General features: G+C 51.1%; 1 protein-coding gene across 1 annotated transcript in view; it reads right to left on the bottom strand.

The window, feature by feature from the left end:
- Positions 1-14,732: 14,732 nt before the first annotated feature.
- The window catches only part of VPS45 (vacuolar protein sorting 45 homolog), a 53,992-nt gene continuing 46,191 nt past the window's right edge, over positions 14,733-22,533 (bottom strand). Inside the window, exon 15 of the mRNA XM_073322441.2 lies at positions 14,733-15,545. Within this exon, the coding sequence (XP_073178542.1) occupies positions 15,458-15,545 (88 nt within the window). The 3' untranslated portion in view covers positions 14,733-15,457. The remainder of the gene's footprint in view (positions 15,546-22,533) is intronic.

Genomic DNA, 22,533 nt, shown 5'->3' with positions numbered 1-22,533 from the left:
ATAGATGCCAAGTGAGGTTTTCAAATGGGAGATAGGTGCCCAGCGCTTTTGAAGATCTCTCAAGGCACATCTCTGTGTATTAAGGCACCTAAATACCAGTGAAGATCCTGCTTCTAGAAGCCTACATCTCACTGAAAGTTCATGGGACTTAGGCTCCTGGGGCTAGGTTGTCAAAAGTATTTAGGTGCCTCAGTCACTTAGGCTCTTTTTAAAAGTCACACAGCTGCTTTAACCCCTTGCCCTTAAATATGCAAACGGACAGGAGATCCCCAGGCGTGAAGGGGCCTTAATAAAAGACCCATGTCGTGCTTTTCTTAAGTGCCTGAAAATCCCATGTCTGTGGCATGTCGTGTTGCTATGAGGCTGACATCATTGACATGAAACAGGTTTTGTAGATTTAGGTCAGTGGCACTTCTAAATAGAAGACCTGGGAGTAGCGTCATTTTCCCTGGCTGGGGGCTGGGACAGACAGACAGACAGACTAGCCACTCCGAGTTTTTTAGTGATGGAGGCAGAGATTGGTTGCAATTGATAGCTGAGGGGCTAGGAGAGGGCCCCCTGTTGGTTGCATTTCAAATTGGACTGATACTCCCAGCATGCTTTGTGTTATCGCTTTGGCTCCAGCTTCACTGCTCCCTGCTCATCTAGCAGAGATCAAAGAAAAGGTCAGTAGGTCACTCCCAATGGCTTCTTCTGATCTTCTTCTGAATAAACTTTATTCAATGGCTGGCTCCCAATGAGCACCCCTCCAATGGCCCCCAATCAGCTGGTAATCAATTTCTCCCGACAATGTACAATGAAGGGAACTAAAAGAGAAGCGGCCCTCGCTTTGGGAAAGCTTTAGCTACGTCTCTGCAGTGCAATTAAGTCTGTTCTATTTGGGTTCTCGTACAATGACCGCCACTGTGGTGTGTGAGCAGCTTAAATGCTCAATCCACTTCCAACGTGAAATGTAGTGACAATGAAACTGAACGGCAAACCCAGGGGGGTTAGGCACGGGACTGCCAAAGAAGGGACAAGTGTTCAAAAAACAACTGTGTGAATTCTCACGGGTGCCAAGGACCCTTTGTGCCACCCTGAAAAACTTTCTGACGATTCTACTGAGCAATAACATCCTCCCCCAGCTCCCCAGGGAGTCTCTCTGTAACTGGCTTAGATAAATCTAGAGTGGCCACATCCGCCTCCCCAGAATACCTGACATTCTGGTACTTCTGGGCATGGTGTGACCCCGCACGCACAGTGCAGGTGAGGTTATGCTGGTGGAGGTGAAGGGGGGCACTCTTCAGAATGGCCTCCCCCATCCCCTCCAGGATACCGGACAAAACCACATCCGGCTTGGTCTCAGTACCAGACAGGCAAAACCATAGAAAAAGGACGGTGCAGCTCAAAGCCGGACGAATGGCCAGCATATCTAGGGGGCGCTTTAGGAAAGCCACGCAGTCGGGCCAAAAGCTCTGCTTGAATATGCTGCCACTGGGCTACTTTGAGAAAATGTTGGCTCAGAGTCTTGGTGGGATTGTACAGGCTTAGCTCTAATGAAGCCAGTACGGCGACAGTGATTTAGGGGCTTACAATTCAGGCCTAGATGTGTCGGGGGTCAATGTGACAGTGGAGGGGAACCAGAGAAAATGCAACTTCATTCCACACTCACTGTTCTCTTGCTTTAAGTGATCAGTAACCTCCCAGCTAGTGCCATGGCTCTCAACCGTTCCAGACGCCTGTCTCCCTTTCAGGAGTCTCTTTTGTCTTGTGCACCCCAAGTTTCATCTCACTTAAAAACGACTTGCTTCCAAAATCAGACAAAAATGCAAAAGTGTCCCAGCATACTATTACTGAAAAATTGCTGACTTTCTCATTTTTACCATATCATTATAAAATAAATTGATTGGAATATAAATCTTGTACTTACATTTCAGTGTATAGTATATCGAGCAGTAGATGTCAGTATGAAATTTTATTTGTGCCGACTTCGCTAGCACTTTTTATGTAGCTTGTTGTAAAACTAGGCCAATATCTAGATGAGTTGATGTACTGCCTGGAAGACCTCTGCGTACCCCCAGGGATATGCGTACCCCAGGTTGAGAACCACTGAGCTAGTGGACTTATCCCTTACTCCATTGCATTAGCCTTTACCCTGATAAATATGTTTGTCCCATGGACACGCACAAACAACTCTCATGGAAATCAGCGGACATCGCATGACTGTATATCTAATGGGAGAATTTAGCCCCATCGTAGCTACTAATTACCTCGATCTGCAGCATCATGTCTCTTGTGTAGATTGTGTTCTCGGATTATTTATATTTCCAGTCTCCCTTTATTGAGGTTGCAGGAAAGATAAAAAGTAATAATTGTGGTGCAGTGAGGACTGTGTTGCAATTGCAACACAATAGCATTGTGTGTGGGGGTTTTCCTGGTCCTGCTTGCAGGCTAGAGGGCTCTGTATGGACATGTGCAATCTAGGCCTCACGGCACTCAGTGCACAGACGGACTGTAGTAAGGTGGGGTGAGCTGGGCTGCTCTGTCTTGAGGAACAGCCTGTTTTGTCTCTCCTTTTGTTATCATTCTGAAAGCAAAGCAATAAAGTCATGTTACGTTGCAATCTTCCAGAAAAACTATCTGATATCTAACTTCTGTCTGTATGCTGTGAAACATAACCATAAATCACATTTAAATTAATATCGACTTAAGACACAGAGGACTGAACAAATGCATGTGTATAACCCAGGCGGAGGGAGGCACAAATATTTAAACTATAGGAATCCAAAACTATTATTGGTTTCAGAGTAACAGCCGTGTTAGTCTGTACTCGCAAAAAGAAAAGGAGGACTTGTGGCACTATTATTGTTTATTACCTGTATGTAGGAAGGGCCTAGGAGCCCCCATCCTGGACTGTGACCTCACTCTGCTAGGTGTGGTACAGACTATAGAGAGAGCTGCGCTGAAATGCAAAGTTCCTCTAAGCTGTGAAGCTGCAGGTGCAGCATGATCCAGTGGGGACCTAGGACACCTGGGTTCTATTCCTCCCTCTATTTCCCCTCTCGGTGCCTATGTTTTTCCTTCGTGCCCTTTGTCTTGTCTGTGTAGATTGTAAGCTCTTTGGGGCAGGGACTGCCTTCATCAGCACCTCGCACAACCCAGTCTCAGCTAGGTGTTGCTGAAACAATCCGTAATCCATTCCCCCAGGCCAGCACAAGGCCTAGACACCGTTTTAAGTCACATGTTACGGGTCCCGAGTGGTTCCATCGGTAGAAAATTGCTGGATAGATGTTCTGGCTCTGAAGCCTAGGGCTAGAGGCGGCCGACCAAGTCCAAGCCACAACCTCTACGTGGCTGTTTGTAGCACCAGCCCAAGTGGGTGATCCAGGCACGAAGGCTTGCTGCCGCGGGCTGTGTAGACATGCCCATTAAGGCCACTCCACGTCACCGGCGCAGCACCGCGGGGCCTGAGTGGAACCAAGAACTCAGACTGCGGAGGTCACTCGCCTTGCATTGACAACACACGATCAAGGCGGGGGGGTGGCTGTGTTCGTGCAGAACCGAGCACTAGGGTGAGCAGACATCATGGTATCAGGACCGTCCTGATATTAGGGGCTTTGTCTTATATACACAACTCTACCCCCACCCCATGAAGAAAAGTGTCCTGGTTTTTCACACTTGCTATCTGCTCACCCTACCGAGCACAAGGGGAGCCTGACCCATGACAGGGGGTCCTGTAGTATTAATAATACCAGGGTGACAAGCTCTTTGGATTTTTACCAAGGAGTCACCTTGGGGAGAGCAATGAAAAGGGAAAAGGAACGCGTGGCATCCTAACTGGAGTGGAGTTCCCAGGCCATGTCTGGCAGCACAATTGGCTCTTATTTTTAAGGGATGCTGGGTTAGTAGGAAATCATTGGTAATCATGCATTTTGTTACATGAGACACAAAAATGGCATTGTTTAGAAGGGAGGGGGAAGATCTTGAAAACATAAGGCAGAATGAAAGGAGATCTTCCTGAAGAAATTATCTCTGGGCTTGCTGTCCTTGAACCTCCTATTCATTCACTTGGGCTTGGATGTTGCAATTTCATTCCCCATGATGCGCTGATTCATAATCAACAGTTTCCAAAATATCTTCTCGCAGCTAAATCAGAGGAACAAACGCTCTGGGGGTTGTTGTGGTTTTTTTTTCTTCTCCCCCTCTTCCTTTTTGCAGAATTTCGCCTCAGGACAGCGAGTGTGTAACTGCACTGGCTGTTGCTTACAACATGAAATGAATTTAATTAGGGCATATGGATTTTCTTGCTTCTGAAGATAATCACTGCATGGCAGGGAGCACAGGGAAAGGGGGAATGGGGAAAATATCCAGCTGGGCAAGGCAACTGTGCTACTGAAATCCCCCTTAAGGGGTGAAATTCAGACACACACACACCCATCTGCACAGGGTAAATTTCACCCAAAGTCTTTTGGGGCCTGGCTACTCTGGTGACATGGTTATCTGCTTTCCAGTATCACCTAGAGTCCTCACCCAAGACCAGGAACCCCTTGTGGTAGGCATTGCACGTACACGTAATAAGACAGGCCTTGACCCAAAGAGTTTACAATCTAAATCAACCGGGCTGACAAAGGAGGAATTATTAATCCCATTGTCCAGATGGGGAAACCGAGGCACAGAGAGGGACAGTGACTTGCCCGAGGTCACCCAGCAGGCCGGTGGCAGAGCCAGGAACCAAACCCAGGTCTGTTGAGTTCTAGTCCAGTGCTCTCTCCTCTGGGAATAGCTACACAGGTATCAGGGAGGGGGCACAAGCTATTCTGGCACCTTATAAGGCTCCCGCATAACTGCATCCACATGAGGGGTTGTACTGGCAAAACTAGACCCGTTAAAAATAATCACACCTCTAAGACACAACGGGTATGTGCATACTACATGCTGGAAATCACAGCCCCAGCTCAAGGTTCAGACATTGACCAACTATCTAGGTTGCCAACCCTCCAGGATTGTTCCGGAGTCTTCAGGAATTAAAGATTATGTCACATGATAAAACCTCCAGGAATACATCCAGCCAAAATTGGCAACCCGAAACTGGTCCAAAGGGGCCTTGGTGTAAATGAAAAACAGGCCTGTGTTTCTCTGCAATTTACTGTAATTTATAGACTAGTTTTGGAGGGTTTGTTTTCTGCTAAATGAAATCCTGCTTCTTCCATCTGCTAAAGGTCCCATACATCTTCCTCCCCCTCCCACAGGCCCAGTGTGAGTGGAGATGTCTAATGTAATGAGCTGAAAGGCAGAATCAACCAGCATGCTTTAATGAAAGGGGTAGAGAAATACTGAACTGGGAGGTGCTGCAAACTTGGCTCAGGACGAGGAGATGATGTGAAGGGGGCCGGGGGTGGCTGTGAAGGGGCCACAGGATGCCCTTGGGCCTATGGCCCGGCCTCCTGGATGGCTTTCTACAGAAAAGAGCTGGGAAGCTGTGTGCCAGCGCCCAGCAGCCATGAAAACACAGCAGCAGCTGCCCTGCTTCACGCCAGCAGAGTGAATAGAGTCTCTCTGATGATTACATAGCTGTTCCTGGGACAGGCAAAGGGCCAGCAAGGATGCTTCAGTGAGTAATGCCCTGGGATGATGCTTGCACTGGCCAGATTCTCAGTAGTGGCTGAAGCTTGGCTTGGCTCCTCTTTCCAGGGCACGAGGCCCAGTGCATCTGCCTGGTGGATTGCAGGGACGGGGCCTCTGCAGTGCGGCACTACTGCCCCCAACTCACCAGGCTGCCCTGCTGGGATCTGGGTTGAGTTGAGGGCTCTGGAAAGTGGGTATCCCATGCCCACCCTCTCCTGCATCCCCGGGGGCCAAGCCCAGGTGTTTAACTCAGATCTGTTGTCTATTGCAGCAGAGCACCTGTGCAGGTGCAGGGCGGATGGGTGCTTGGCTCCAGCATGGAATTCGAATCACCTTTTTTTGGGTCCATCTGACAACCCTCCCTGTGCCTGCTGTCACAAGAGTTTATGCACCCCCCCCCCGCCCAGCCTCATGCAGACCCTCTCACACCCGTGCATACAGTCACATGCATGCAGCCGAGCTGCACGAAAACAGCTTGAATCTGAACTTCAAGGCAACGAAAGCCGAGAAACTTTAGAAGCTCAGATGGCAAAAGGCAAATGCTGGTGGTTCAAAGCCCCAGGCGGCTCCTGGTGTGGCACCTTGCTGTCCTCTGGCCCCCGCTCTGCTTCCCAGGCACAGAATTTCTGGGTGACGCTGAGATAATGAGCAGGGATTTAGGAGTTTGTTCACCCGATCTGACTCTTTCGTTCCCAGATCTCTCGCCTTCCGAGGTCGCGCGGTCTTTGCTAGTAATGCCACAGTTTGACAGAGCCTTATAAGCCTCCAGATGCAGGCCTGGGTCTAGGAACTGCCCCCGGGATGACAGTTAGCAAGGGCTGGTTGGGCCTTTGAAGGCAGAAGCTGTGGTTAGAATGGCTGAGAGGACACGGGTGGGCTCAAGTGTTATGGGCGTCACACTGGGTGGGCCCGGGCTCGAGCGGATAAAGCAGGGGCTGGGGAGTCAGGATTCCTGGGTTCTAGGCCCAGTTCTGCCTCTGACTTGCTGCCTCTTTCATGCTTTAAAGTGGGAGGATGGTTGGACGGGGCTATTGCCTAGGGTTTCGCTCCCTAACAAACAATACTACAGCGAAGGGCCCTATGGAAACCTTTCTGTAGCAAGAATGCACTGGCTCTGAGTCAGCCCCAGCATCACCCCAGTAACTCCATTGAAAAGGCTGCCCTGGGCAGGGGTCTGCAATATGGGCACCTTCCTCTACGGCTGTAGCTCAGCGGCCTGAGACTAGGCGGAAAGGAGGCGAGTAAAGTGGTGGCGATGCAGGCGCCGGAGGGCCGACTGCAGAGCTGGGAGGGGGCCGAATTAATGCCAATTAATTGGGGGAAGGGAAGTTGCAATGCAGAGCTCGGGGATGGGGCTGAGCCCCCAAACAACTCATGTCACGTACACACCGCAGCAGCAAAGAGATGGCCCAGTGACAGTTGCTGGAGAGGCCATAAATCGCTCGTCTGCTACGTAAAGGCTCCATAGGCCCCTGGCTGCTGCCTTATTAAGGAAACAAGGGACACAGAGACACCGCCCGCCGGGCTTCCTCTCCCCGCCTGCACCCCGGTGGACTGCCGCGTTTCCGAGAGCTGGAAACTCACAGCATCTTTGTCGCAAGTCTGTGAGTTTCCCAGCAGGCCCCCAGCTGCTGTTAATTAGAAGGGGACTCGCCGTCTGGCTGCAGCTGCTGGAGCATCCAGGGTTTGCAGCTGACGCCGGTTGCTTTACCCCACGGGCCGACTGCAGCTTGGCAGGGGGCTGCTCTGTGGCGGAAGGGGGAATAGGGGACCATTTGAAGAGTTATTGTGGGGGGGGGGTGGCGTCAAGGGATCCAGCAGAGGCTGCAGTACTGCGCCAGCGAGCCTGTTCCCAACTCCTCTCTCTACTCTGCTAACGTGGCTGTTTGTATTGTACCCGCTGGCCCCCGGGGTGGCTGGAGCTGAACAAACCCCCTGGAGCTGAGTCCATCTCCTGGGATTGCTCCCTGCAGGGCTTCGCCTGGCCTAGTCTGGAAAGTCCTCTCTGGCTTCCTCGTTTCTCTCATTGGCTCAGCCGGCTTCCCCTGTGTGGGGCTGGTAAAGATTTTGCCAGTGAATCGAGCACTTAGGAAACTGATTTAACAGCCCTAGTGCCAGACGCTGGGCAAGCTTGCTCCTTCAGGCTCTGAAAACATGTGTGCTGACCCACAGCCTGCCTGCTAGCCCAGCCCAGGGCTCCCACCCCAGCTCTGCCGGTGCCCCTTAATACTGATCTGCAGCCCTGGGCTCCTCCCCTGGTTGTGTTGGTGCCCCTGCCTCTTGACTCACAGCTCCCCCACCCCACCCCGTTATCCCTGCCCTGGGCTCTCCCCATCCCGCCCCTCTGCTAGTCCAGCCCTGGGGTCCCCCTGTACACACACAACTGCAAGGCCCCATCAATGTACCGTGTCGTGTGGGGGCAGCGATATCTCCTGCAGCAGGGCCGCCCTCGCCCCATTGTGCGAGCTAGCTAAGGGAGTACACACTGCAGCTGCCTTGCCTGCTCACCGGGGCAAAGTGGGAGGATTCCCACTCGGGCCTGGGAATTAGCCAGCACTTTTATGCCCCTGAGTCTGGGGCATTTTTGCTGGAGGTAGTTGTTCCCATGCTGGGTTCCTGGGCCGCTCAGGGCCTGGGCCAGTCCTCAAAACTAGGCTCGTAAGTGGTGCATTGGCCTTGTGCTGCTGCTCCCTGCAGGGCGGAATCTTGTCCGTTCTCCATCCCTGCATCCCCCCAGCATGGTCTATGCTATATATATTATATATATATATATATATATATACTTCATTTCCTGCCCACAAGTGCTGCTGTGTTAAACAGCTGCCACATTCCACCCCAGAGGTGGCTGCATCATGTCAGTGGCAGTGTCCTCCGCGCACAGCCAGCGGTTGGAGACGAAAGGCGCTCGAGAGATTATGCAGCCTGCAGCCCCCAATGAGCGCCCGTGGCTCACAGCTGCGGCTGGGAAGGATGAATTACTTGTTTGGCAGCAAGCGCCTGCGATGAACCAATAAATCCAGATATGTGGCAGGATTAAATCACCCATGCCAGGGAAAGGAGTGAGTCTGAATGGCGGAGCATCCTCTCCTGTGCTGCCTTTCCGAGCACAGAACAATACCAGCCGAACCACGGACCTGCGGATTGACAAAGGGAACCAGCCTAGCGGGCATTCTTCCCACCTCTCACCAACGGCCCTACTGGTTCCCCTCCAGCCTGGAGCTTTCCCTTGAGAAACTACCCTAGGAAGTGGGTGCTTCAGTGCAGGGGATTCGGTTCAGGATGCCCCACACCAGATGCTCACATGCTCCTCCGTCCAGCAGGGAAAACAAAATTCTCCTAAAAGCGGTCCCAATAGGGCCCTCCAGGACTTTCTCATCTGCCTTCCCCCATAAGCTAGGTGGCTTCTAGGGGGTTGAGCCGCAGGCTGAAACTGATTGGATCCTGGTCTGTACGTACCTTTGTGGGGGGAAGTTTAGAGCGGAGGGCTCTGCAATCCAGCAGACAAAGGGAGAGTGAGATCTGGTGGCTGGAAATTGAAACTAGACAAACTCAGGCTGGAAATGCAGGACAAATCTTTAAGGGGTGAGGGGGATTAATGATCGGAACAACCTACCCAGGGAGATGGGGGATTCTCCTTTGCGTAGAGTCTGTTGCTCAAGGCTGGGTGTCTCTTTCTAAAAGATACATACTGGCTCAAGCAGAAGCGAGGGGCTTGATGCAGGAATCACTAAGCATGATGCTCTGGCCTGGGCGAGGTAGGAGGTCAGACTAGAGGATCACTATGGTCCTTTCTGCCTTTAAAAATCTGATGGTGACATTTCTGGCCTCTTTGAAATCCATGGCAAAACTCCCATTCACTTCCAGTGGTCCAGGAGGTCATCTTACGGAGTCGTCACATTTAGCTGTGCTGGATGGGCTTTATTTATTTAATTCGCACTGGGTGTGATCCTTGAGGGCCCGACTTTTCGCCTGGTCTGCCCGTTGTGCAGTCGTTTTACACCAATGTGAGTGCAGAAGTGCAACCCGCAATGCTGCACGCCTGCCTGTGCACTGCTGCGAACGCCTGCACCGTGGAGAACTGCGCCCGTTCCGGTTGACGTGCCGTAAAAAGTGCTCAGTGCTGGAGCAAATGGCATTGCTTTTGAATCCCATTTGACTCTGGAGCAATGATGGGGTTTGCATGGTGTAAATAGCCCCCAGCTAGAGCAGCCCTGCACCTAGCAGCCTGGGAATTGTTCAGGAGGAAAGCCCAGAAGAGGCAGGAGCAGGTGGTGTCTATTATTTTGTTTTCTAAAGACTAGGGGCGGGGGGGTCCCTCTGCGACTTCATTACTAGCTGCTGCAACACAGATTGATTCCCCCCCCCCCGCATTCCCATCAGCTTAATCCTTGCAAAAGAGGGGGACTGGGACGGGGACTGGGACATGTGTCTTTCTGCTCCAGCGAGCGGCTTGTAGACTAGACCAGGTTGGAATTGGCCAAAGGTGCCTTTTAGTAGCCTGGCTTTGATGGGTGATTGTCTGCTGGGAGATGGACCGAGACCCAACAACAGCCCTAGAAGGGAATGGGGCATGGGGACTGAATTGCTTGCTTCACCCTAGAGCTGGCCCATGCAGAGTAACCCACGGGTGTGTACGGGCAAGGTCCCCCCTCTCCGCCTGGGAGATGAGCCTGTTATGGTGCCAGCCAGGCAGCCTCCATGCTTCAGCTCAAGGGGTAGCAGCTGATGCTTTTAGCTGTGGAGGTCCCCAATTCAGTCCTCGGTCTGTTGGCCAAACCAAGAGAGGACTTGCCCCATCATGAAGTCAGTTTAGCTGCTAGACACCTTTCTAGGCTCTCTCCCCGTGCCTCAATTTCCTTAACAGGAACAACAGCAAGCGAGCTCAGTGGGAGAGGAAGAGGGTAGGAAGGATTAGATCACAACTCGCTGTCTGGAGACAAATGCAAAGTATCCTGTCCTTAGAAAGAGAAATTACACTCCCAGCTGTGCAGGGGCCTCTGATGGCACCGGCCCAGCACAAATCACAAGCCCTGTCTATGTCATTTCTGTTTACCTGGTTTTGAACAGCGATTTGTTTTGCCTGCAGGTGAGTGCTATGCCATAGCGCACCGGGCTGACTGCCTGAGGCCTAGGGGAAGGGACTGGATTCCCTGGCGGGAGGGAGGGTTTCCAGGTGAGACAGCCTGAGGTACAAGGCTTGAATCAAACTGCTCAAAATGCAAAGCACAATATACTCCCCCTCACCCCCCCGCCCCTGGTCCCCAGGCCCATGTTTGCTTCGGATTAAATTGAGCTGATTGTTTACCATGACACTTCAAGCAGAAAGGAGGCCACCTTACATGTATTAGCTCTAATCGAAGCTGGTGCAAAGGGGGAGGGGGCAGGGGGAGTTCTGATCCCACGAGCTGTTATTACTCTTCGGGGGGGGGTGAGATGGATCAAATATACGGGGCTGGGGTGGGCGGTCTGGCAGATTGCCCAACGGGTTTGTTTAACCCCCAAAAGCCGACAGTTGCCAACCCCTGGGGAGGAGATTGCATATCCAAATGCAGGGGAAGGAAGCTGCCTGTAGCTGGCTGCAGCTTCAGCAGGGTCAGTGCAGTGAATCCCCGGCACCAAATCCTCTGCGGTCGCTTCAGGTAATGCAGCTCTTTGCTCTGGAGCGGAGCTGCCCACTCTGGTTGTGGCCTCCTGGCTGAACCTAATCTAGCCAGGGCATCTTGCTTCATGACGTCGGTCTGTCTCGCTACTGGATCCAACAACACTGGCATCCCTGCCTTTGAGCTCCATGGGCTGGTAACACCCGGTGTTCTTGCTCTGCAGAATGGCTTCCGATGAAGTGAGCTGTAGTTCACGAAAGCTCATGCTCAAATAAATGGGTTAGTCTCTAAGGTGCCACAAGTCCTCCTTTTCTTTTTGCGGATACAGACTAACACGGCTGCTACTCTGAAACCTAAGCAGCATAGACTTCCTAGAGGCAATACCCTCAACAATGCCTGGGGATAAAGATCGTGCCAGTTCCCCATTGCCACTAAACCAGTGATAGGGGAGAAAGGCACCGCTCGTAACCCAGAAGTTGAACAGGGAGGATACCCGCAGTCGGGGGACGTTATGGGAGCTCTCACCTTTTCCAGTGCTGCTGCTCCCATGTGTGCCATGGAGCCGTTTCACAACATACATACATACATACGCCCAATAGGTTCTTAGGCGCTGCATGGTGGTTGGAGAACATCTGGGATCCGAATGTCCTTGCTTTGGGGAATTAAATCAGACAGTTATGAATTCAAACACCATAAGGATGGCCACAGCAGGTCAGACCAATAGCCATCCAGCCCGATATCCTCTCTTCTAACAGTAGCCTGTGCTAGATGCTTCAGAGGGAATGAACAGAACAGGGCAATTATCAAGTGATCCATCCCTTGTCATCCAGTCCAGGCTTCTGGAAGTTGGAGGTTTCGCGACACCCAGAGCATGGGATGGCATCCCTGACCATCTTGGCTAATAGCCATTGATGGACCTGTCCTCCAGGAACTTATTATTTTTTTGACCCAGTTATTACTTTAGGCCTTCACAACATCTCCTGGCAAGAAGTTCCACAGGTAGACTGAGCATTGTGTGAAGAAACACTTCCTTATGTTTGTTTTTAAATCTGATGCCTATTCATTTCATTTCCAGGTGACCCCTGGTTCTGGTGTTATGTGAAGGGTAAATACCCCTTTCTCTCCACGCAATTTGACTTTATAGACCCCGGTCACATCCTCTTTTACTCACCTCACATCTAAGGTGAACAGTCCCAGTCTTTTTCATCTCTCCTCAGATGGACGCTGTCCAATCCCCCTCGTCATTTTGTTTCCCTTCTCCGCACCTTTTCCAATTCTAATATAGATTTTTTTTTTGAGATGGGATGACCAGAACTGCACGCGGTATTCAAGATGTGTGTACAGTGGATTTATATAGTGGCATGATGATATTTTCTGTCTTATTATCTATCCCTTTCCTAGTGGTTCCTAACAGTGTTCACTTTTCCCCCTGCTGCTGCACATTTGAGTCTATGTTTTCAGGGAAGTATCCATAATGACTCCACCATCTCCCTCTTGAGCAGGAACTGCTCATTTAGATCCCATCACTTTGTATGGAGAGCTGGGATTGTTTTCCAAATGTGCGTTACTTTGTATTTATCAATGCTAAATTTTATCTGCCAATTGTTGCCCAGTCCCCCAGTTCAGTGAGATTCCTTTTGACAGGTTTCAGAATTTCACAGCCGTGTTAGTCTGTATCTGCAAAAAGAAAAAGGGAGGACTTGTGGCACTTTAGAGACTAACAAATTTATTTGAGCATGAGCTTTCGTGAGCTACACGAAAGCTTATGCTCAAATAAATTTGTTAGTCTCTAAGGTGCCACAAGTCCTCCTTTTCTTTTTGAGATTCCTTTGTAACTCTGCAGTCAGCTTTGGACTTATCTTGAGTAATTTTGTGTCGTCTGCAAATTTTGCTACTTCCCTGTTAACCCTCTTAACACCCTCGGTGTGCCATAAGAATATGTTAATAACTCCTCAGACACTATGCGGTAGCTAAGAGGTGTTCTCTCTGTTTTACAAGGTGAGGAAAGTGAGCTACAGAAAGACATGCTTGAGGTCACGCAGCAGCTTGATAACAGAGCTGGGAATAGAACCCACGTTCCCACTTCTAGTCCCTAACCCACTCCCCTCCCACAGCTGGGAACAGAACCCGGGAGTCCAGACTCCTGCTTCCCTAGTCTAACTGCTAGACCATTCCCCAGCTTCCAGGAGTCCAGCTTCCCAGTTCTAGCCTCTAGCTCATTCCCTTCCTAGAGCTGGGAACAGAACCCAGGAGTCCTGAACTCCAGTTCCCTCTTCCAAGCCCTAGCCCATACTGCTTTGCACAAAGATTTCCAGCACCTGAATACCAACAAACTGCCCCAGGATTCCCCTATGGACAGGGGCAGATCCAAGCTTGCATCAGCTGGACTCTACCTTCCATTGGCTGCAAAGGAGAAATCTGATCATCCCACGGCTTCCCTTGGAAAACAGATACCACTGCTGGGTTATAGCTAACCTCTGCTAGGCCAGGGCAGGGTCCTGAACTGACAGCAGATAAAAGAGCAAGGGACATAGTCATGGGATCTCCTTTGGCACTAGCTGCCGGTGGGCTCCTTTCTGGTTCCGACATGGTACATTAGCTTCTCCCCAGAATGCAACACGCTTGAGCTGGCATCTCAGCCTCACAGCTGGAGCTGTCTCTAGGACCCACGTACTGGAACCAGAGCAGGGGCCTGCATGGCTCTCAAGGCCTGAAGTTAACATGTTCCAACCCTCCCCACTACCCCCTCAAGACCAAGAGATCTAAAGAGGTCACAGCCCGAAGGGGCAAGGGATTGCAGGTTTCTGCTGGGCAGGATGGTCATGGCAAAGCAGCTACAGTGCCTATGTGGACGCTCCCTTCCCGTGGGCATCACACGGTGGCTGGGTCACTGGAAAGTCTCCATTTAACTTAGCAGGATCTCAGAGGCTCACTCCTATGAAAGGAGGCAGGACTGCAAGGCCTGGCTGCAGGCAGGTAGGAGCCAGGGTCTCAATTTCCCATCCCATGGGCTAGCCCCAGCCACGCTGCCGCACTCACAGCGTTAAGGATTTTGGCCCAGGCATCTGGAGGGGAAGGAGTTGGAGCCTTGGAACTCTGTTCCCAACTCACTCAAAGTTCAGTTTCTTCCCCTGAGCCCAGCCTAAGGCTGCAGAATGCAGCCCGGAGAAGAATGGATGGAGCTTTTGGCATCTTCCAGCACTGGAGGCATAAGCCACGGAGTAACCAGGGAGGTGGAAATCCTGTCCCAGTATAGGCCCCACTGCCCAACTGTCAAACTCACAGGGTCAGGCTGCTGTGATCCACTGCCCGGAATGGAGTTATCACGCACTTCTACAAATGGGGAAACCGAGGCACAGAAGTGACTCCTCATTTGGGGTCACAGAGCATGTGTCAGGACCAAAGTTAGCACTTGATATAGCCCGGCTGCCAGCCCTATGATCAGGACTCTGGCATGTTCCTCCCCGCCATCTGCCCTGGGGTTATAATTCAGGCTACTCTTCCCAAACCATCACAAAACCAAAACTGTTGTTTCTGCCAGAAAACTGAATTTTATTTTTATTAGCGTCACACGAACTTTTCCCGATCACAACACGGGAACAGAAAAGGGGGGAAGGAGTACAGGGGCCCATGCTGCTCTGTCCCCCCATGGACGCAGGGGCTCAAGAATGGGGCCAGTCAGGAATATAGCTAGTTTCATGGACATTATAAAAAGGAGGGGGACAAATATCTGGAATCATTTAAAATATAAGAGTTGGTCAGAGTGGGATGTTTAATGAACTTCCAAACATATAGGCCTAGACCCTGAAAGTTATCGGTGAGGAGCTGGGCTGCAGACAATTAAACAAATAGAGCCAGAGGCTGCGAGAGCCCATCCAGCCTTTACCTTGGAGGGATCAACACACGCAGGCAACTGGAGATTCTGGGCAGGCCAGTTGTGGTTATGAAGAGACACAGAAATAGCTGGATTTTCAAAGGCGCCGGGCACCCAAAGGTAACGTTTTCCCAGGATCTGTGATTCCGCCACCTCCCTGCAGTTCTTCTGCTGCGTCCCATTAAAGAGCCATGCAGGAAGGTAACGCCAAGGATGCTGGGATTTCGGGCCCGGCCTGGCATGTTGAGGCAGAGGCCAGCTTGTGTGTTGCTTAGCAGCAGGATGGCAAGATGGACCGCGGGAGTGCCCAGCGCTGCTTCGACGCCGTCTGGTCAGTCTGTAGGAGCTCCAGATGGGAAGCGGTGGCGTCCCCCAGTGTTCACCGCCTGCTGCTCGCTCTCACTGTAACTTGAGAGCTCTCGGCGCCCCGGCCGCGGAACCCGGAAGCTGAAATTTCCTCGAGGAAGCTGCCAAGCAGAGAATCAAAAGTTAGCGGAGCCCAGAGCCAGTGTTTCATTCTTCAGGCAGACAGCACCTGGTTTTGAGCCTTCCATGCAGGCAACGGGTGCTCTGCAAGCTCTGAGCTCTGTGCCTGCTCTCAGTACCCCAGGATGTCCCCACCTTGCATCTGGAGAAACTGAGGCACAGAGAGGCGCCATGACCTGCCCAAGGGAGTCTGCAGCAGAACAAGGGATAGAAGCCAGGAGTCCCAGCCTCCTACTGTCAAGCTCAGTCCCCCAGACAATGCCCCACCTCACTAGCAGGTTTCCTTCAGATGTGCCGCTTCCTCTCCAAGAGGGAGGCATAGATGAGCTGGGTCAGCGGGCGGATGGGGGAGAAGGGGTGGGTGTTGACAGATGCTCAAGGCTTGTCATCTTCACTGCAGAGTGCACCCAGGTCTGGGCTTGCTACTCGTGCGGGGCCTGCGGGGACACAGGTTTGGCTCTAGGATTTCTGGGGGTGTCAGAGAGGAGTTATGCAGGGTGAGATCATAGGAGCTTTCTTCCCTCTCCCCAGCAATAAGGATTCCTATAATGTGCCTTGGGGATTTAACCCCGGAGACACTGAAGGGCAGAGTGGAGGTGAGGGTGCACGCCCCACCCACCTGCTTGCGTACACCAAGTACCATGCCAGGCCTGGGGACTGACAGCCAGCCTGCAGAGCAAAACCGCCTGATGCTTTCACTCAGCACAGCCATTCAGAATTAAAGCAGCAGGGCCCACCTCCTCCTCCCAGAGCAGGGCTCAGGTCTCTCTCCTCCCCCAGGCAATGAACCACAACTCCGCCTGATCAGGGCAGCATTTACTCATCTCCCCGGCTCTGCCCCTGCTCTTCCTTGCCAGCATCCACTCACTCACAAAGCCAGGAAGCCGCTCGCTCTGGCTCTTCCCGAGCCACTGATGGAGCAGGAAGAGGCGAGGGTTGTAACCTCCGGCTAATGCTTCCTTGACATTTCACGCTAGGGGTTGGCAGGGTTCCTGCAAGGCAGTCCCTCTGGCTGGCTGGGCCACTGCTCCTCAGCTCACTTGCCAGCCACTCGGCCGGACTTCGACACAATGCAAGGGTCTCTTTACTTCCCAGGCATTCACAAGTCTATGCATTCAATTGAGAGATCACTGGTTTAGATTTAAATCGCATCCAGACTCCTTGGGCAAGCTGGCAATTAATTCAGCTGCAAGTCCCATTATAAAGAAAACCCCAATTTAGCAAAGGGTTTAAGCATGTGCTTAAATTTATCCCTAGTCAGCAAAGCATGTACAGATGGGATTGGCAGGGGAGCGTAAGGGAATTTAGATTCCAAGGGCAGCTGAGTGCCTAAATCTCTTAGGCAATGTTAAAAAACTCCAGACTTAAAGTACACACTTAACTTTAAGCATGTGCTGAACAGCCAGTGAAGCCAATGAGACGTCAGCAGGTACCTGAGTGCCTCCAGAATCCAGGACCATTACGCCAGACTCATTAAGTGATCACATGCAGAGGAGTAATTAACAAACCTGGCCATAAATCAAAACCCTTTCCACCTCCCCACCCAAACACAGCCTTCAGCCTTTCCCCAAACCCTGCCAAACAAAAGGCTTAGGGAGCGCACCCTCATTACTGCATGCCCAGATACTAGGATGACGGTATAAGAATTTACATGGAGCAGAGTCTGCAAATCAGTGACCCTTGGAGAATTTACCTGCCAGAAGCCAGCTCCTGTGAAACACACCGGGTTTGCAGACCACCCCCACACTCCCCCGCACCTCCTGGCAGTCTCTGGGAAAGGAGCTTGCAAAGCAAAGGCTGGGGCAGTGTGTTAGTGTAATAATCTTCTGGGGAGACGGGAGCTCCCCCCGAGCACGTGAGTTCAGGACTCCTGGGGTCTACTCTTGCCCCTGACTAATGCTTGCTGCTTCGAGGTCTTGGCAATTTCACCCCCTCTGATCAGACGGTCTGAAGAGGCTGAGATTATCCACACCCGGAAACGTGCCCCTGCTTTCAGTGAAAAGGTTTGCTCCTGTTGGGAATATGGAGTCACTTAGCAGCTGGGAGAGAGCAATAGGTCAAAGAGGATGTTGCACGGGGTGTGTTGGGGGTGTGGGCGTGTTAGCAGGAGAAGCAGGGATGTGTTAGAGCCAAACAGGGACTATCTGCATTAAGGACCCAGCCAGACAGCCTGACCCGTCACAAATCACAGGGAAGCTTAATCCGGACTAGCGCACGCGAGCGAGAGGCTAAACCTTGGGAACACATTGGTTTAAATATATCTCAAAGTGGTTTAAGGGTTGGGGCTTTAATTCAATCCCTTCAGGAAAAACAAACTCCCAAAGGATAATGGGCTAAAGCCACTTGTGTTGTTTTTGATTCATTGTAGGCTTTTTACTGGCTCCTGCAGTATCTAGAGGCCTTGTGGTCCAGTGGGGAGGGCACTGGACCAGGCCTCAGGAGACCTGCATATTGCTTCCACTTAACCCAGCTCATCATAATTAAAGAAGCAGGCATCCCTGCCCCCCGTCCCAGCAGGCCTGGGTTATGTTCCCAGCTCGGCCACTAAGCTGCTGGATGACCTTGGGCAAGTCATGCCCCTACTCTGTGCCTCAGTTTCCCCACCCATCTTTTGTTACCATCCCTTTGAAGCAGGGCCTGTGTCTGTGCAGCACCTGGCCCAATGTGGCCCTGGTCTCAGTGGGGGTCTCTTGACACTACAACAATATAAATAACTATAGCACAGCGTTGCATCTGGATTCATGACTATCCTCCCAGCCTCCTTATGAGGCAGGGAAGGAGCGTTCTCCCCATTGTACAGATGGGGAATGGAGGCACAGAGAGGGGAAGTGACTTGGCCAAGGTCACAGGGAGTCTGTGGCAGAGCCCAGAACTGAAGTCAGATCTCCTGAGGCCTAGTCTAGTGCCAAGAGCCCCCTTTTACGCTCTCTCTGGAACCCCCCCCCCACACACACACACTTTACAGGTGTGAACTGCAGGGCAGATGTGTTATGAATCTTATGCAAAAACACTCTGCTGCTGGTGGGATCCCAGCTGTTACCGGCCATGGAATGGCAAAGGAAAGAGAATACCCACCAGCCGTGAACACTGCGGCAAGCAAGCAAGCAACTTAACTTTGTTCACACAGCACCTTCCAGCCAGGCATCTCAAAGCCCCATACAGACAATTCATTCAGACTCGCCACCTCACTGTCAACTGGCTTTCATTGCTGCGGCCTACACTGGAGAAACCTGAGCTACTCCGAGAAGTAACTTGCCCAAGGTCACACGGCAGGCAGTAGCAGAGGTTTAATTAGCACCCAGGAGTCCCGCCTCCCAAGTGCCTTGCTCTAATCTTGAGACAACACTGCCCCCAAAGTAGGTGAGGCAGGAGAAGAATCACATGATTGGGTTGAAGTGCTGAGCCAGGAACACACATACCTTCAGCCCTCTATGTCTGCATGAGCAGAGATGGGGCCAGAGGCCCAGCTGATGTAGATCAGTGTAGCCGCACTGAAGCCAATGGAGTGGGGCTGACTGACACCAGCTGGGGATCTGGCCTCAGCGACTCCAATGAAGCAATGCCCATTTACACCAGCTGGGGATCTGGCCCAGCACAGCCTTTGTGAAGCAGCTCAAGAGTTTTGAAAACGAAAGGGACGCCCCCCCTGTAAGATCTAATCAGGACCTGGGTTGCATGGATGATGGTTACGCATGCAATGTTCTACACGGTTACCAGGCTCTGGATTGATTCATTCCCTCAATGTGCTGATCAAGTTACTTTTAAAAAAAACAGGTGACACTGCAAAACACAACAAAAATTTCTGTGGAAATGTTATTCCCCCAAAATAGATCGTCAGAATCCAGGGCTGCCTGCCAAGGTGGTGAATCATGAGGCTTTGAAAGCAAGCACCGAACCAGATGTGAATTAAGCCCTGCATTCTGGCGCGGGTGAAGTCCCGACTGACGGCAAGGAGAGCCGGACCCGCGCACGCGGTGGCCGCTCGGTTCTTTGAAGACAGCTGTCAAGTTCCGCCTCCTGGTTTTATTTTTAGGTTCTAAAGGCAGCAGATGGAATCCATAACAGCGCCACAGGGACTGACTTGCTTTTCATTTTAAAGGGGACTCTTACTCGTTAACTTTATCTCCAGGAGGCTGGATTCACAGCTATGCTAACGCGCCTTCATGCCAGAACTGGCCCCTTGAAAATCTCCCCATGGAGGGGCCCTCCAATTAGAGTGGAGCTGATGAGGGTCCTGCTCCCAGCCCCCAGAACAGAGAGTGGATCGGGGCACAGCTACTATGCAGTGTGCTGTAGCTATTCTCTACTTCCGCGGGGGCCCCAGGAATCAGAGAGCAACTTGGAGCAGCCTTGATGTTGCTCTAACTCATACTCCAATTTATACTGGGGGCCAGGTAGGCCTCTGCCCAGACCAAGAATACAAGGAGCACAAAGAAGTCGGGAAGCCCCAGATACAGGAACAAAGTGACTGAGAAGCAGGCCCTGTATCTATAAAGATCAGAAGCCTGGTAAAGATCAGGGAGCAGAGAGCTGGGAAAAGATTTGCCCAGTTCACGTGCCCCTAGCCACGGACTTACTCCTACATCCATGTTAGCTAGCATGGATAACCAGCCTCTAGCTGCATGTTAAAACCACATTTAGCACCAAATACTTCTGGTATCCACATAGCTCGAGCTACTGGAGCTCTGACTAGGGACACCCTGGCTGGGGAGTGGCACATGGAAAACAACAGGGCTAATCCTGTAACTGGGTAAATGGGTCACCCTGTACATTCCCTGGGATTAGTCGCTGCAGGATTGTGCTTAACCTGCGCCCTGGACCTGTTGGCTCCAAAGCCGGATGTTCCTACCAGTCTCTTTCTCCTCTTTTTAGCCACCTATTTATTCTATCCCCGCACCTCCAGCAGCCCTGAAACTCTATCAGTCAAAAGCACACAACTCTCCAGTGCTGAAAAATGGTCTTATGGCTCCCTAGCAAAGGATCAACCCTCACTGTGAATAAAGGGGGGGGAAATTGCTCTCTCCACCCGCAGCCCAAGGAAAGGGACGGGGAAGGAACTGTGATGAGAGACCAGGGTTTTAACTGCCCTGCTGCAGTTTCCTCTTCCTGATGTACTAGGCAAGTTCTGAGATCTGCAGGGTGTGGGCAGGTTTGCACAGAACAAGCAAGCAGAGAAATTGGTCAGGTGGGCATGGCTGAATTGAACAGGTGACTCAGTAGGGGGCGCTCTTCCATCCCAGTCAGAACTGACCCCAGTGGCCCAGCGTGGGATTAGGTGGTGCTGTGCTGCAGGACAGGGAGAGCGGGGAGTCAGTCGTGGGGGGCTCTTTTTTGAGTCAGTGCTGACTCCAAACACTTGAGCATAGAGCAAAGAGGTGCTATGGAGCCCGAGGTACAGATTTTTGGAAATGAGGTAAAGCCATTGGCACACAGATGGATGGGAACAGTCCCAGGGAATTTCTATATGAGACAGGACGCTAGCATCCTGGCCAAATGCCATATCAGGGAACTCCATTCTATCTGACTTCTCCCCCATTTCAATAGTGTGCCACACTTCTCTTCACTCCTCGCCCAACACTGTTGAACAGCATTGCAGGTGGCTGTTAAACAGCTGCCACATTCCACCCCAGAGGTGGCTGCCTTTCAGTGACTCTTGCGTACATGATATAGATACAGTTTTAGAACCCTTCAGGATGGAAAGCAGTAGATAAAGCCCAAGACATTTTCATGACAGCTCTGGACTTATTCTGTCGGACGGATTCGCCCTGAATCCTGCAGGCAGCTGCAAAGATTGTTAAGATCGAAATTCAGGACTGGAACCATGCCAGGCATGGACATTTGCCTTCACAGTAAATAAAATTAAATGAAAAAAAAAAAGACTAAGTTATGTGTATATATAAAAAGAGGATCTACCATTAATACCCCAAGCTTTTCAGCCCTTCCATTATTGTTCATTATGCTAAAGAAAGAAGCAGATGGGAGCTGGAGTCAGAGGTTTATATTTAGCAAGTGGTTCCACCAACGGGCAGATGCAGCGAAATTGCCTTCAACCTAATCTTCAGTGTAGGCCCGCTATAAAAGAATTTCATTAAGTGGACAGATGTGGCAGTTCATCGCTCATACACCAGATCTATCTTTATGGTGAGTCACTGCCTGGTGTTCTTCACACACAGAACATGGCCACAAAGGCCCTTTTACCTTTTTGATAAGTCGTAACAAGGGTATTTTTAAGCAGATCTGCCAGCTCTAATTTAAAAACAAGGGAGGTAGCCCATCTGATATTGTTATAAAGACATGGAAAATTCCTTAACAGGTGTTTATACCTTGCTAGTGTTTTCCATCAGAGGCTCTGAAAGCATTTTACAGTCATGAATTTTCAGCTTTGTGGGGAGATGAGTTAATGATCCTCTGTTTACAGGCAAAAAGAAAAGGAGGACTTGTGGCACCTTAGAGACTAACCAATTTATTAGAGCATAAGCTTTCGTGAGCTACAGCTCACTTCTTCAGATGCATATCGTGGAAACTGCAGCAGGCTTTATATATACACAGAGAATATGAAACAATACCTATTCCCACCCCACTGTCCTGCTGGTAATAGCTTATCTAAAGTGATTTCCAGCACAAATCCAGGTTTTCTCACCCTCCACCCCCCCACACAAATTCACTGAGGGTAAAGGCCTGGTTTCTACTAGAATCATAGGACTGGAAGGGACCTCGAGAGGTCATCTAGTCCAATCCCCTGCACTCATGGAAGGACTGAGTATTATCTAGACCATCCCTGACCGGTGTTTGTCTACCCTGCTCTTAAAAATCTCCAATGATGGAGATTCCACAACCTCCCTAGGTAATTTATTCCGGTGCTTCACCACACTGACAGTTAGGAAGTTTTTCCTAATGTCCAACCTAAACCTCCCTTGCTGCAATTTAAGCCCATTGCTTCTTGACCTATCCTCATAGGTCAAGAAAAAC

The sequence above is a fragment of the Lepidochelys kempii genome, chromosome 24 (assembly GCF_965140285.1).
Source record: "Lepidochelys kempii isolate rLepKem1 chromosome 24, rLepKem1.hap1, whole genome shotgun sequence".
Taxonomy (NCBI): Eukaryota; Metazoa; Chordata; order Testudines; family Cheloniidae; genus Lepidochelys; species Lepidochelys kempii.
This window is presented reverse-complemented; position numbering and strand designations above follow the sequence as displayed.